Here is a 13,281-nt window from a genome sequence, read left to right on the forward strand (position 1 = left end):
CGGCACAGTTAGTCTGAAGTTCTATGCAAAACAAATAATCACCCCTGTTCAGCTTTTTTTCCAGCAGAGAACATTGGTTAAAACCATATTTTTCTCATAATAAAAATACAACAGCAGAAGGATTACAGAGTAAATAACATAGATATTAATATAAACTGATAAATTTAAAATAAAAACCAGGCAGGATACATCCAACCACACTTTAAGAATGAGAAAGTTCATGAGATAACATACAAACATTCTCATTTAAATCATCTAATTATCTAATAGTATTATAAGTCTGTAGCATGCATATATATCCACAAAATTAAGACAAAAAAAGACTTCCAGGAATTATAAGATGAGACTCTTTATCACAAGGTCAAGTGGTTGACACAGTCTCTAATGACAGACTTACAGAAGGCCTAACCATGAGCACGATAGGACAAACAGCTCTGCCCATGTAAAGGAAAACCATGCTCCTTATCATCCTAGTGTGCAGACAAAATGGGAAAACAAGTGCATATACCTTATTTCTGTTTTTTAAAGAAAGTTTTTCAAAGTCCCTCTTCAGAAGACATTCAGGAAAGGCTATAAGAATGATCCAGAGCGTGGAAAGCATCTTCTCTGAAGACAAATTTAAAAGATTAATTGTAATTAACTTAGGAAAGAGCACAGAAGACTAAAAAGTGCTATAGGGAAGATAGAGCAGGAGGTTGAATTTAATTCAAAGCAATTAAATGATGGCAGTTTCTTAAATAATTCTCTTTCTGATTTCTCTCTTACTTCTCATGTACCCTGTAATTAGACTGTGGATAAAAAAGGTCATTGAGCCCAAAAGTTAAAAAGGAATTAAACATTTCTATGGATTTCAAGAATATGCAAGGTTTTAATTAATGTGAATACCCTGGAACATTAAATGTTAGACTTGAGGCATAAATCAGTCTCTGACTATTAGAGATTGGAGTGAAACCTAACATCCAAGACAGGTGCAGAATATCTTTAGTTGACAACCACAGGGCTTCTTGCACCTTTCTCAGAAGCATTTGGAATTGACACTTCTGAAGGTACAATGATGCAATCCATATGCAATTTTAAATACATTTTCAATTTCTGTACTCCTGCCATGACAAGAACAATTAAGTAGTGCTGTGGTAAGAGGTAGAATCAAGCCCAGTTGCAGCATTCCTCTGTTTGGGACTGGTGCCATTTGTAGTGGAATGAGGAGCCAGCAGCCCAAAATGAGAGAAAGAGGAAGAGGAAAGAAAAAAAAGAAGGCTTTTGGTTAGACGCCAGGGCAGATGGGCAGCTGTAAGTATGTCAGATATGATGATTTCAATGCTTGTGTTTGCTGATTGGGGTTAAAGGAGAGGAGTGCACAGAGGAAAAGGTGGAAGAGGAGGCTAGCCTGCAGGAGGCTTCTAGGGAACTTGGCACAGATATCTATGGCAGCCATGTTTTGGAGGGAATGGAGAGAAGCTGGAGACCTTAGAAAAAAAGAAATTACAAGGCATGAAAACTGCTGCTTGTAGGACATCAGGGTCAATGGCCATTAAACATGAGGACTACATGAAGGAGCTGGAATGGACAGAAGAGCTGAACCCAGGTCTAAGAGTAGTGTTTATCCATGTGGAGCCTGCATACAACTAATAAGCAAGCAAGTCCCCTTGTAGATACTGCTTGTAAGTATTAACCCAGCTGACAAGAATTGTCCTGGGATCCAGTAGCAGAACTGTCTCCTCTGATGCCAGTAACGGAATTGTTAGGGCAGACATGGTCTTCTTTCCACCATGGCCTTGGCCTGGTCTTGGGAGATAAGAAAAGCGGAGCCTCAGCTTCCAACATGATTGATAAAGGGCAACTCCCTTCTGCCTGTGCCCCTGCTGTTTGTGGGTCTTCAGAAGCAAGGGAAGATGTATGTGCCTCCAAGGCTTTTTTTTGACAGTGAGTTGTGGCAATTAGACTCACAGTGTGAGGAAGCTAGAAAAAGAAACAAGAGGAGAAGGATGCTATACTTGGTATGTCCTGTAAGCACCTTCTATATGATCTCCAAGCAAACCTCAAAGAAGTTGCGCTACTATCACAATGATCAAGTACATCTCACTAAGTATATAGAGGAAGGCAACTACTGTAGAATGAAATGCTACCACTTAGCTTTGGGGAGGTATCTATCTATACTTTAGAATACCTGGAAAAATAAGTATGTTGTACATTGGCAACATTTGCAGATTACCAAATTTTTTTACAAAGTTCACTTAGAACTATAAAAGAATACAAAAAGCTCCAAGGACCGGTGAAACTAGGCTAACTGGCAATACAGACAGATAAAGTCAAATGCTGATAAATGCATGACAGTCCTGATTGGAAGGAATTCCTTCAATTACTGATAAACAGAATGGATTCCACCTTTACTGTAACTACTCAAGAAAAAGGCCTAGGCATCGTAGTAGACAGCTAACTGAAGACACCGGTTATAGCTGTCTACACCGGTAGACAGCTAACTGAAGACACCGCATGCTTATATTAAAAAGAACAAAAAAAATACAGGAGCTACAAAAGACCACCATATAATATACTGATGATCCAAGTATATAACAAATACACTTTCACTATGTACAATAAAATATAGAGAAATAGAACTAAGTGGTTCAGATGTGAATGAAAAAACCACTGGGCACTTGCAAAGGCACCTAAAAAGTTGGACTCTCCCACTTTAAAGTGAGAAAACAAGAAAGGAAATGAAAGAGATGTGTAACACAATATATGTTGAAAAGAAGACACATCAAGTATACCTATTTATAATCTTTATAATTGGAAGTCATTCAAACAAACTGAAAGATAGTAGACTGCTAAGAGTATTTTTTTGATACAGACAACACATCTTGTACCCAGCTCCACTAATGACAATATATTAGCATCTAAAAACATATAATCCCGTATCAGAATGAAAAATAGAAAATTATTAGGGACATCACACTAGTTATAGATCAAGAGTTTTTTAGATGTAACAGAAGAAGATGCAAAAAATACAGAAAAAAATTGCCATTGTCATACTGTGCTAGTGTAATCATCTGACACTGCAACAATATTCTACTTAAAAACAAATATATCTTGAGAAAAAACAGCTACTTTATTTAGTAATAATTGTTATGATTCAGAAACTTAGTGACTGTTTTCTTCTAAAAATATATGCACTCTCTTCCAAAATAAGGAGAATTCAATGCTTTCATTTGTAGCTGTAAAAACCTAATGCAATTACACTCAGTTTATTGTTGTGGTACTGGAAGCAGAACTTAGCTGCATATTTTTCCCTGGTTTTTGTATTTATAACATTGTAAAAATAATATATGCATCCTTAGGACTTGATTCTGTGACATTTACCAAGTCCCACTGAGCTGGGAACTAAGCCTGCAAAATCATACTCATGAGAATACACTCCCCAAGTCAGGTCAGTGAATAAAAGCTCCTCACATGAGCAAGGCTATAAGAATAGACTACAGGAGGTCAAGGTCAGTGGTGAGTTTTGGCTGAGTCAGGGTTGGAGGATAAGGCCCTTATGAATCCTATAAATAGTTCATTGTTAAAAGAGGTCAGATTGAATTCTGGAAGTATTTTGGAAAAAGAAACCACTGCGTGACTAATGACGTACACCTATCCAACCCTCTCTGCTTATTAATGTGACATTTGTTTGGAACCAACACATACAATAAATAAAAGATATTTTTAGGACGTGCCAGGGAAATGTATTCAGATTTTGAGAGAATAATTTGAATGTATTTAAAGTGTTGCACTGTATCAAAGGAATGGTTGTTACAGCATACAAATAAGGTATTAAAAATGAGTGGTTTCTATTGATTCTGATGGAAACAGGAAAACAGGCCAAGGATGTTAAGAATGGGATTTACTTGCCTGACTTATATCAGCTAAGAGCTGATACCTAGACTCCTTTTACTGTAAGTCGAGAGAAGCAGGTGCCTCCACGGACAATTAACTAAGGCTGTAGTTTGGCACAAACTTAAACTGGCCTAACTGAGCACCAACACGTGGAAAAGCAGTTTCCCCAAGGCCCTTTGCACAGCATGAGTTGTTTGTTCCCAGTTCTGTAGAATACCTAGATGATCATTGTAGGTCCCTTCCAACTGAACTCTTCTCTTCTCTTCTCTTCTCTTCTCTTCTCTTCTCTTCTCTTCTCTTCTCTTCTCTTCTCTTCTCTTCTCTTCTCTCTTCATTTTTGTTGGCATAAGGATTCAGTAAACTTGATGGGTGATATTACTGAAACCAGCCCCTCCCACCTCATCCTTTTTCCCCTCAAGGTTATTTTTCAGTTGGATCAGTTCTCTGGTCTGGAAACTATGCCAGTGGTGGCTGGGCAATGGACAGGAAGAATGCTGGGCCAAAACAACTGTTTCTTTCAACCTGAGAGTTAGAGGAAAGTGTTTGGCAAAGGCTTTGAATGAGCTATGTGCGTCTGACGCTTCACTGCTGCCAATACAGGGAGGTCTTCTTCCCTTCTTCTGTTCCCCTCCCTGCTGCCAGCTGCAGGCTACCACCACTTGCCTTTGCAATGGCTGTGGCACTTGTAAAAGCTTTCTGTGACAGGAGACACCTTCGTAACCTGGCAGAAAATCAAACCATTAAAAAAAAAGTAAACAGATTTTAGTGGGTTAGCAAGTAGAGCTGGATCACAGAGGTGTCAGATGTGCAGTAGAGCTGGCAAACAAAGAGGCTGGATGACCTGGAGATGAGGGTAAGAAGCAAAGAAACAAGAAGAGAAGGAAGTCTGGGACCACCCTTTCAACAGTCCTGAGTTGTTAGATTGGCTGTTCATCAAACCACACCCGCAGGGCCCCCTTCCATATTACATTGCATGTGATCTAATTGCAGGCAGACACAGTACGGGACAGTCCCGCTTTCCTCCAGGCCCCCAGCTGCACATTCCTGGTAGGCTTGACAGCGGGTGGGAGGGGACAGGAGACTCGGCATCTAGAATTGGGTTGGATTATGCAAAATGCACTCTAAAATAAGTGGTAAACCAGGTTGTATCAATTGCCCTCTGGAGTTCTTATATTTCTTCATTAACTAGAAGGAGTCTAGACAAAGAACTCATACTAGAACCCTGGTTTCAAAACGGCTGAACCTCAATGAAATGAAATTCAACTGATGCGTTCATCCTGTGCTGTCCCTGTCTGTAGTCTTCACTCTACCATGCTGTAGCCTTACATTTTGAAGGAATGCATTTGTGCTAAGTATTTCTTTTCTATTTTACAATAAAAATGACAATGAAAATGAAAACACACCTAAAAAGTGAAAGAAATTGGAACTGATCTGCTGATAAATGCATTATTATATCTGTTCCCGAAAGAGTTGCAAGTCTGTCGCAGAGTATCGACACTGTCCTTTTGCAGTGCAAAAGGAAGTCAAAACGGAAAGATCACAAAGGAAAAAAGGGCAAGTTTCTAAACACTACTGACGAGTCCTAATGAGGCTGTAGCTGGAAGAATAAACACAGAGCAAAGAGCTCCTTCAACAGCTGTTGAGACTGTGTGCGCTCACAGAGCTTTCATCGGCGCTAGCAGGGGTTAGTCTGTGGGAAGAACAAAGGAGCCTCAGAGCCTGGGCCACGCAGGGAGAACCGCTGGAAACAAAAAGGCCACTTGGACGACAGTCAGGGACTTCGTTAGGTCGTTCTCTTCCCCTCCCTCACTTCGAGGAATACCTTAATTGTTTCAGAAGCCTCATTGACTTGAAATATGTTACTGGCTTGAGCACGTTATTGACTTCAATGAAGCTATTTAAAAGAAGAAGGTGCTGTTCAATAGCATGAATAACAAGATGGAATTTTTTCCTTAGTAGTTAAAAGACTATTTCCTACAATTAATTATTAAACAAAGCATAGAAAAACACATCCATGAAGCACTGGCATCTGTAATGGATACTGACTGACTTCAGTGAAACTACTCCTATTTATGTTGATATTCTGTGATTAAAGATACTGAAAAAATGTTATTCTCACACACTGAAATAAAGGTATTTTACATTACCACCCTTGAATTGCAGCTTTTATTTTTACTACCAAAATACTGATTTCTAATTGCATCCTATTTGTGTTTCCTAGAGGGCTTAATAAACATATTGACCACCTCTTTGAGAAAAACAATTTATTTATATATTTTGTGTTTGACTGGCTGAAAACATTCTCCAAGGAAACAACTGTTTAGACACGATGACAATAAATCCTCTGTTGCTAGAATGGCGGGAAAAGAGGTTGCCCTCAGTAAGCAGTATTTCCCAAAGAAGTCATGAGCTGTTTGCCAGGCTGTCATGTGTTCAAATAATTATTTCAGATATTCATTCTTCATAAGAAGTCTTAAGTATAATTTCCTGATGCGGAACGCATCAATGATGTATGGCTCCGTATGGTTTTTTCCATGAACGAAGCTTTATTCTGTTGAGAGAGCTGAAAGCTATGTTACACCCATCAGTGCCAGGACAGGGGGCAATGCCTCATCAGCTCCACACTTGTTTCATGGTATGATTTTATAAGTCCTGCCACATGAACTGTTTGAAAAGGGATGATAGGCACATATGCAATTAGCACAAAAAATGTTGTTAGTGGTAAAAAAATGCTGATGCTGGTTACAGTGTGATCAGTAGGGCCACTACCACTTTCTGATTACTTGCCTGACTACGGTCAAGACCTACTCCAGCTAAAAATTTGAGGGAGATAAGGCAGGAACAGATTCATGATAAAAAAAGAAAAATTGAATCTGTCATTTTTTTCTAAGAGCTTTAGTTTCATGTCCCTATCCCAGAGGTTGCTCCATCGGGATCAGCTCCTGTGCCTGCACACAGCTTCAGCCTGGCTCTAGAAACCCAAACTAACTGAGCGTGATAATCAGAAAGGGAAACTGAATATAAATAGAAAGTGAAATTCATTATTTCGTTTCATGGTGCAAGCAAAAAGTCAGAAATGGGTTATAAAATTAATTTCACTTGGCAGAGATAAGAATTTGGGTTGGGTTTTTTTAAACCAAGAGCTTCTTTCTCCATCTAGCAAAGTTGGCAGATGTTATCAAGAATACATCAGGCCCTCTGTCTTAATTCAAAGCTGCTGAAGAAAGTGTAAGGGTTTTTCTAGATGCTTATGGCTTTTGCATGAAGCTTTTAATTTTATGTATCAGGGTTGAGGTGGCATGATACACTGTACTACTACTTGAAGTACACTGAATGAGTCAGCTTTGTGGTTTCTGAGGAATGTGTTGTGTTTCTAGGAATTCAACCTGGATCTCTGGGCCTGTAGATACGGCCTCTAACGTGCATAGCCAGACTGATGGCTCAGGGAAGAATGAGTTTTACATAACGAGCTCTAAATCTGTGAATTATTTTTTACAGTTGTGAAGGAAATAGATATTAAAGGTAGAAGCGAGAAAATAAAAACAGCAGATAACAATGGGAACACAGGAAGAGAAAGAAGAAACCCCATCCCACTTCAAAGTATTAGGTGCTATTCAGGTCACAGCAGCTGTAGCAAACACTTAAGGAGAAAAAGCAGCGGTGGATTAAATTTTCTTCGTGGCATTGCAAATTCTTACGCAAGACCATTTGCTTGTTCCTTAAATGTAGGACTGTACAGCCCCAAATCTGCAATTGTCTGTGTTTCTTGAAAGATGGGGTATCTTGTACATTTTAGTAAGTAGGCACTCTGAGTTTCATTTTATGGTTAATGCTGACATCAGTTGTCAGCATTTTATGATGTTTCCTCTGATAATTTTAAAAGTCTGACTGCTAATCAATTCAGAAACTGCATCACTTTCTCCATTTACTGTGAACCTCATTTATTTGATTTGAAGTATTTCTTCTGTACTATATAAACATACAAACAGGCAGGCAAACCATCTGCTTTCTCTTAAATATATTTTTGGCAACTGAATGCAGATATATGTATTCCTAATGTATATCATGAGTGTAAATTAAGCTCTCAAAAATAAGAAATTGCCAAAAAAGCATTGTTTATACAAGCTTAATTAGTTCTCTTTGAAATAATATTCACCTTGTAGTATACAGTCCATTTTCCTTAAGATTCCCCTTTTATTTTGTACATAGCATGGATTACGTTTTAGAAATGAAAGAAGATACAATAAATGAGACTGTTATCTAAACCAGAAGTGGTTTTATTGTCATTTTTATATATAATTGTGTGTGATTTTTTGAGAAAGCATAGATAATTACACCATGGAATCATAATGACATTCCCAAAGGTCATCAGCAGTGTTGGATCTTTAAGAGTCACAATGAAACCTTTTCCATTTGAACCAAAGAAACTGGCAGAAGTAATATCTTGTCTCTTTATATGGATAAGCCACTGGAAAATAGTGGATTTCAAATCATTTGCTGGACAATAGAGAAACTTAGGAATCCTGTCTTCAATTCTGGGAAGACTGACTTCAGTTCTACACAGGTTATAAGCCTTTGTCTTGTCTTTCCAGATTCCCTCTTCCTCATTCCCTTCTGTTCTGGCTCCTATCAATTCCTTCACCTCCTGCTGGTACCGTCTTCCCAGCTCTACATGGCTGCTCTTCTCATGTTTCTGTATCTCTAAACCCTGGTAGTCATAATGAATTGCCTCATCCCTTCCTGTTTCTCAAATCTCTTCATCTTTCAAGCTACCACTTCCTTCTTCTCACTGAAAAGATAGGGAAACTTCTGAGAGAATTTCTCTTGCCTCGGTTTCAGGGACTAACATCAGAGAAGCTGCCAAGTGCAGGATGATGCACTGGAGGTGAGGTCCCACTCTATGCCAGGAGTCTTGAGAAAGCATATTTATAAACTTCAGTGAGATAATGCAAACATATTGGGCATACAAAAAAAATGAAGAGTCTTTTGCAGTGAAAACACAGTCTGAAGGGAAATTTTCTGGTTATTTACTTCCTCAACAAGAAAGGTTTTTCCTACTGTACACCTGACCATGAAGTCTTTACTTGCACAAACTCTTCCAGCAATTTGTACAAACTCTTCCAGTCCTTTCCCAAATAAGGACTGTGGAATGGATCCTATGCACAGCCCATGAGTGAATGAATCTCCTTCACACCCACTTGTCTGCATAGCTCCTCACCAGCTCGCATCATCTAAGAACATTTCCAATTTCCTTTAATCATGTTAACCAGCTTAAGTTCTACTGCAAACCCAGCAGTGACTCTGGTTAACCCCATGCAGTTCCTACTGTCTGAAAGGCCTTTCACATATTGTGTAAGATACTCTAGAAGAACAGCGTTGTCATATGATTCTCAGTCTGTAAATATTAGAGAATAATTCATCCATCAGTTATGTGGGCTCTCTTTCAAGAACTATAATAAGGGACATGGTTTATTTTGAAACAAAAGAACAGTGACAGTTGTTTTTTTTTTTTTTTTTTTTTTTTTTAAATGCAGGACCATCAAACTAGGCAGCTATATTTAATTTTCTTTTCCTTTTGCATTTGGAGTGCCTGCTGTTATAGGTAGACTCTTTGTTACCCATCTCCACATTTCTTTTTGTTTTGCTTTACAACAGAAGCAAAAATTCTGCTGGTTGGCCTCATCCTGGCCTTAAATGCACTCTATAGCTCTGGGTACAGGAGATTTTCTCCCTGTGAAAATTTCCCTTTTTGCACATACTTACAGAGTCAGTAATTTCGTTGGCTTCATTTCCCTCCTTTGCTTGCCTCTCTGGTTGTGTCATTCCCAAATACTCATAATCATGAATTAGCCCCACCTCATCTCTTAAAAAATGCATCCATTTGGGACCTTTTGTCTGTTTTCTACTTTTGTCTCTGAAATAAATATTCCAGTCACATTTTCAAGCTTTATTTCACAACCGTGAAAATATAAGCTGAAATTCTTGCTCAACCACTTGATCCAAGGAGCTTTAAGAAGAATGCCAATTATGAAACTTGTGATAAAATTGTATAAGTTGGCAATACTGAGTTTGAGAGAAAGCATATGTCTGCTTTGCATTTTGATTATCGACTTGCCTTTCATCCGCACTTTGCGGATGTACCTGATTCTCATTGGTCTTTATATAGCTCCAAAGCTTAGCAATGAGGGGAAAAAACTTGGTACTGGATTATCTCTTAGAACCGGCTCAAGCTGTTCTGTACTCAGCGTACATCTAGCTTGGTGTGTGCCTTTGCAGCCGATCCCCCTTTATGCCACTTTTAGCTGGCTGACATCAGCCAGCGCATGTCAGAAGGGAAATGGTAATTACAGGCAGGCTATAGATAGCCATGGAGTAGCATCTTATCGGCACTACAAATATTTTCAAAAGCTAAAAAGACTCCCAAACAAACAAACCACAAAACCCCCTAAGATTACACTAAGCTTTACCTCCTTTGCTAGTCGACAGATGAAAAGCAGGATCAGGCCAGGCCTAGTCTGAGAGGACATTCTGAGCTCTGCCAAAGCAGTTTGCACAGAGACTCGATCTATTTAACAAGCAATTGCAGAATGCATAATCTCAGAAAACAGGGGTGCTGCTGGAAATTCTGGAAAACACCTAACACTTCCAGGGGGAACACGAGGAGGGTAACAGATGGCTGGGGCCTTCTGATCAGCAGACACCGAGCAGCTGAAGCTTGACACCAGACCTCACCCACAGGCAACTGCTTAAGTCACTCTGAGTCACTCTGTGAGTGAAGCTTCAAAAAGGATCACTCCTTCTTCCAGCATGCCTCGGGAGGAGCCTGGGCGCCAGCTCCAACGGGCAAACGAGGGCCTTAGAGTCCACCTGAAGACCCCCCGGTCACCTGCGCGCAGGCTGCCCCCCAGTGCCGAGGCTCTGGGGCGCTGTCCTCGCTGTTCCCGTCCCCGGGTAGGCAGTGGACGACCCTGGGCCTCGGAGCCGAACCGGCACCGCCGGAACCCCTCAGCGAGTCCGCCCCGCCCCGCCGCCGGCTGAGGGGCGCGGAGGGAGGCAGGAGCGCGCCCAGCCACTCCGCGCCGCCGCCAGCTGAGTGACACCCGCCGCGCCCAATGGGCGCCGAGCCGGCCCGAGCAGGCGGGCCCATGGCGGCGGCCGCCCCGCAGGAGCCGGTGTAGTGGGGCAGGGAGCTCCGGCGGCCGGAGCGGAGCCGCGCTGGGCCGGCGGGCCGCCCCGCGTCCCTCGCGGGAGGAGGGTGCTATGCTGCTTCACCTGGTAGCCGAGTTTGACCTGCAGAGGGATGTGGTCCCTTGGCTGGCGGCGCGGGGTTGGGCCGCGGCTCTAGGTAACGCCGCGGCGGGTGGCGCTGCGCCGGCGGGCTCCGCTGCGGCGGGGCCGCGCGCTCCCCGGGAGGGCCGAGGAAAGCCCCCTCCCTCCCTCCGGCCGCCCGCCCGCTCGCTCCCAGCCGCTTCCGTGCGCTGCCCTCTCCCGCGGGCGGAGGAGCCGGGCCTGAGGCGAGACCCCCGCGTGCGGCTCCCTCGGGGCCTGCGCCCTTGGCCGCGCCTTCCAGTCAGGGCCGCGCCGGCTCCGGTCGCGAGAGGTCGGGGGTAATGGCGGCGGCGGAGTACCCCCTCGGAGCAGGCTGGGGGGAGCGGCCGCTGGCCCCCTCTCGACCGGGCTCCAGAGGAGCGAGCTACGCCCGCCCCCGGGCCGCGTGTCCGTGAGGGGGATCTTCCCTCAGGTGCCTGTGGCCGGGGTACTTGAGGCGGGGAAGTTTGATGTCTCAAGGAACTTCTCACATTCCGAAAGCACTTCTGCACGTCTGCTAGACTCCACAGCTTGTTTCTTTCTTTTGCTTCTTCACACATGTTTTTTTCTTTTTCTTTCCCCATAAGACTTGGCATGACTCCCTCTCCCACACTACTCCTACACTACTCCCCCCTTTCTGTGTGTGGGAGCCCCAAACACTTCTGTCTACGTGGTAAATGAGTGCTAGTTAAAATTAGATAAAGTGTTAGCTGTCACAGCACTGTGCGATAGCTAGTGTAGCAAGCGCTTGATGTAGTGGTTGGAAAAAAAGAATGACCCCACTGTATTCTTGGCCCTGTGGTTTTTTGCTTGTGTTTGTTCTCATTCATCTGCAGGGCAGATGGCTCAGTTCTGCTTTTCAGAAACTGATGGAAACCTTAGTCTAAAAAAAAAATACTGTAATAATTATTACTTCAGTAGAAATAGATGGTCGTTGATGTACCGTGTGATGAACATGAAACCTCAACTCCTTTGATTGCTTTTAATTAAAATATTTAACCTGCTTCCCACGTTGAGGGGTCATTATCAAATAGTTTCATAAGAACTTGTTTGGAGATAAACCAGAAAGTATCAGCTTTTTTTGGTTTTATAAAACAAAATTACTTATCTAGCCATCAGTTACAAAATATGTTAAAAATTATTTCACGTATACTAGAGAGTTTACTGAACAACTGTTGAATGGTGTACTGAAGGGGTTTGAGGTAAAATTCTGAAATTCTTCACACATAATCAGTTCATCTATGAATTTGTCAGTTCATCTGTGATGAATTCAATGAGTAGATTAACCTACGCATTTATGTCATAATGATCTCAAAATGGTGCTGACTTGTGTTTGGGAAAGGGTTCAATTGTATTCAGCTTTTTAAAATGTAACACAGACTCATTATTCAGTAAATGGCCCTGGTAATACAGAATCAGAAGAATTTAGGTTGGAAGGTGCATCTGATCAGATACCAGCATTGCTGTATTGCGTTTCAACTTCTGTCTGTGTATACTGACTTCTTCCCCTGATGTAGTGCTGTTGTGTTAGGAATGTGAAGGTGGGAGGTAAGAATTGGAAAATATTCTTTTAAACATCAAAGAAATACCTGTTCACAGACAGCAAGTAATTCTTAGGAGTCATGGTACTTTTGTGTCAGTGGTTTCAGACGTTATAGTTATTCATATTTATTATTTTCTTTCCTGAGAACTTGAAAGCCCTTGATAGCATGTGAGAATTTCTAATTGCATGAGAGCTGGGAGTAGCTATGATGATAGGAGGGGAGCGGCAAGTGAAGAGAACCAGCCTTGTTCTCTTTATTCCACTTATTTTTGTGTGAGCTGCGTATAATGGCCTTCAGGAAATAAAACTCTGCATTCTCCCGAGTATGTTGATAAGAGTTGTTTGCTGGGCAGGCAGGTTGGGTTGGTTCTTTTGCAGTCCTTCATCTGCTGGTCTCAGCTGCGGGGATGAAGAAGAAATGGTAATTCTGCATGCAGAGTTTTACTGCAGGACTTTCCAAGGGCAGAGATGATTGCCACTTCTTTGGCTCTGAATCCACACTGACAATGTTCACTGACATGGAACTCACTTCTGACACAGAACTTTTTCAACACCTT

At 41.8% G+C, this 13,281-nt stretch overlaps 1 protein-coding gene across 2 annotated transcripts in view; it reads left to right on the forward strand.

Moving 5' to 3' along the window:
• The first annotated feature begins 10,672 nt into the window (after window positions 1-10,672).
• Window positions 10,673-13,281, forward strand: part of GSAP (gamma-secretase activating protein) — a 49,371-nt gene continuing 46,762 nt past the window's right edge. The window contains exon 1 of one of the 2 annotated variants that reach the window (XM_072858857.1): window positions 10,673-10,824. Coding sequence is in view for 1 of the 2 variants with exons in the window: in XM_072858847.1 (XP_072714948.1) it covers window positions 11,134-11,218 (85 nt within the window). In the remaining variant the exon portion in view is untranslated. Of the gene's footprint in view, window positions 10,825-10,998; window positions 11,219-13,281 lie in introns of those variants that run through there. The other variant, XM_072858847.1, reaches the window with a different exon arrangement.

The sequence above is a fragment of the Ciconia boyciana genome, chromosome 1 (genome assembly GCF_034638445.1).
Source record: "Ciconia boyciana chromosome 1, ASM3463844v1, whole genome shotgun sequence".
Classification (NCBI taxonomy): Eukaryota; Metazoa; Chordata; class Aves; order Ciconiiformes; family Ciconiidae; genus Ciconia; species Ciconia boyciana.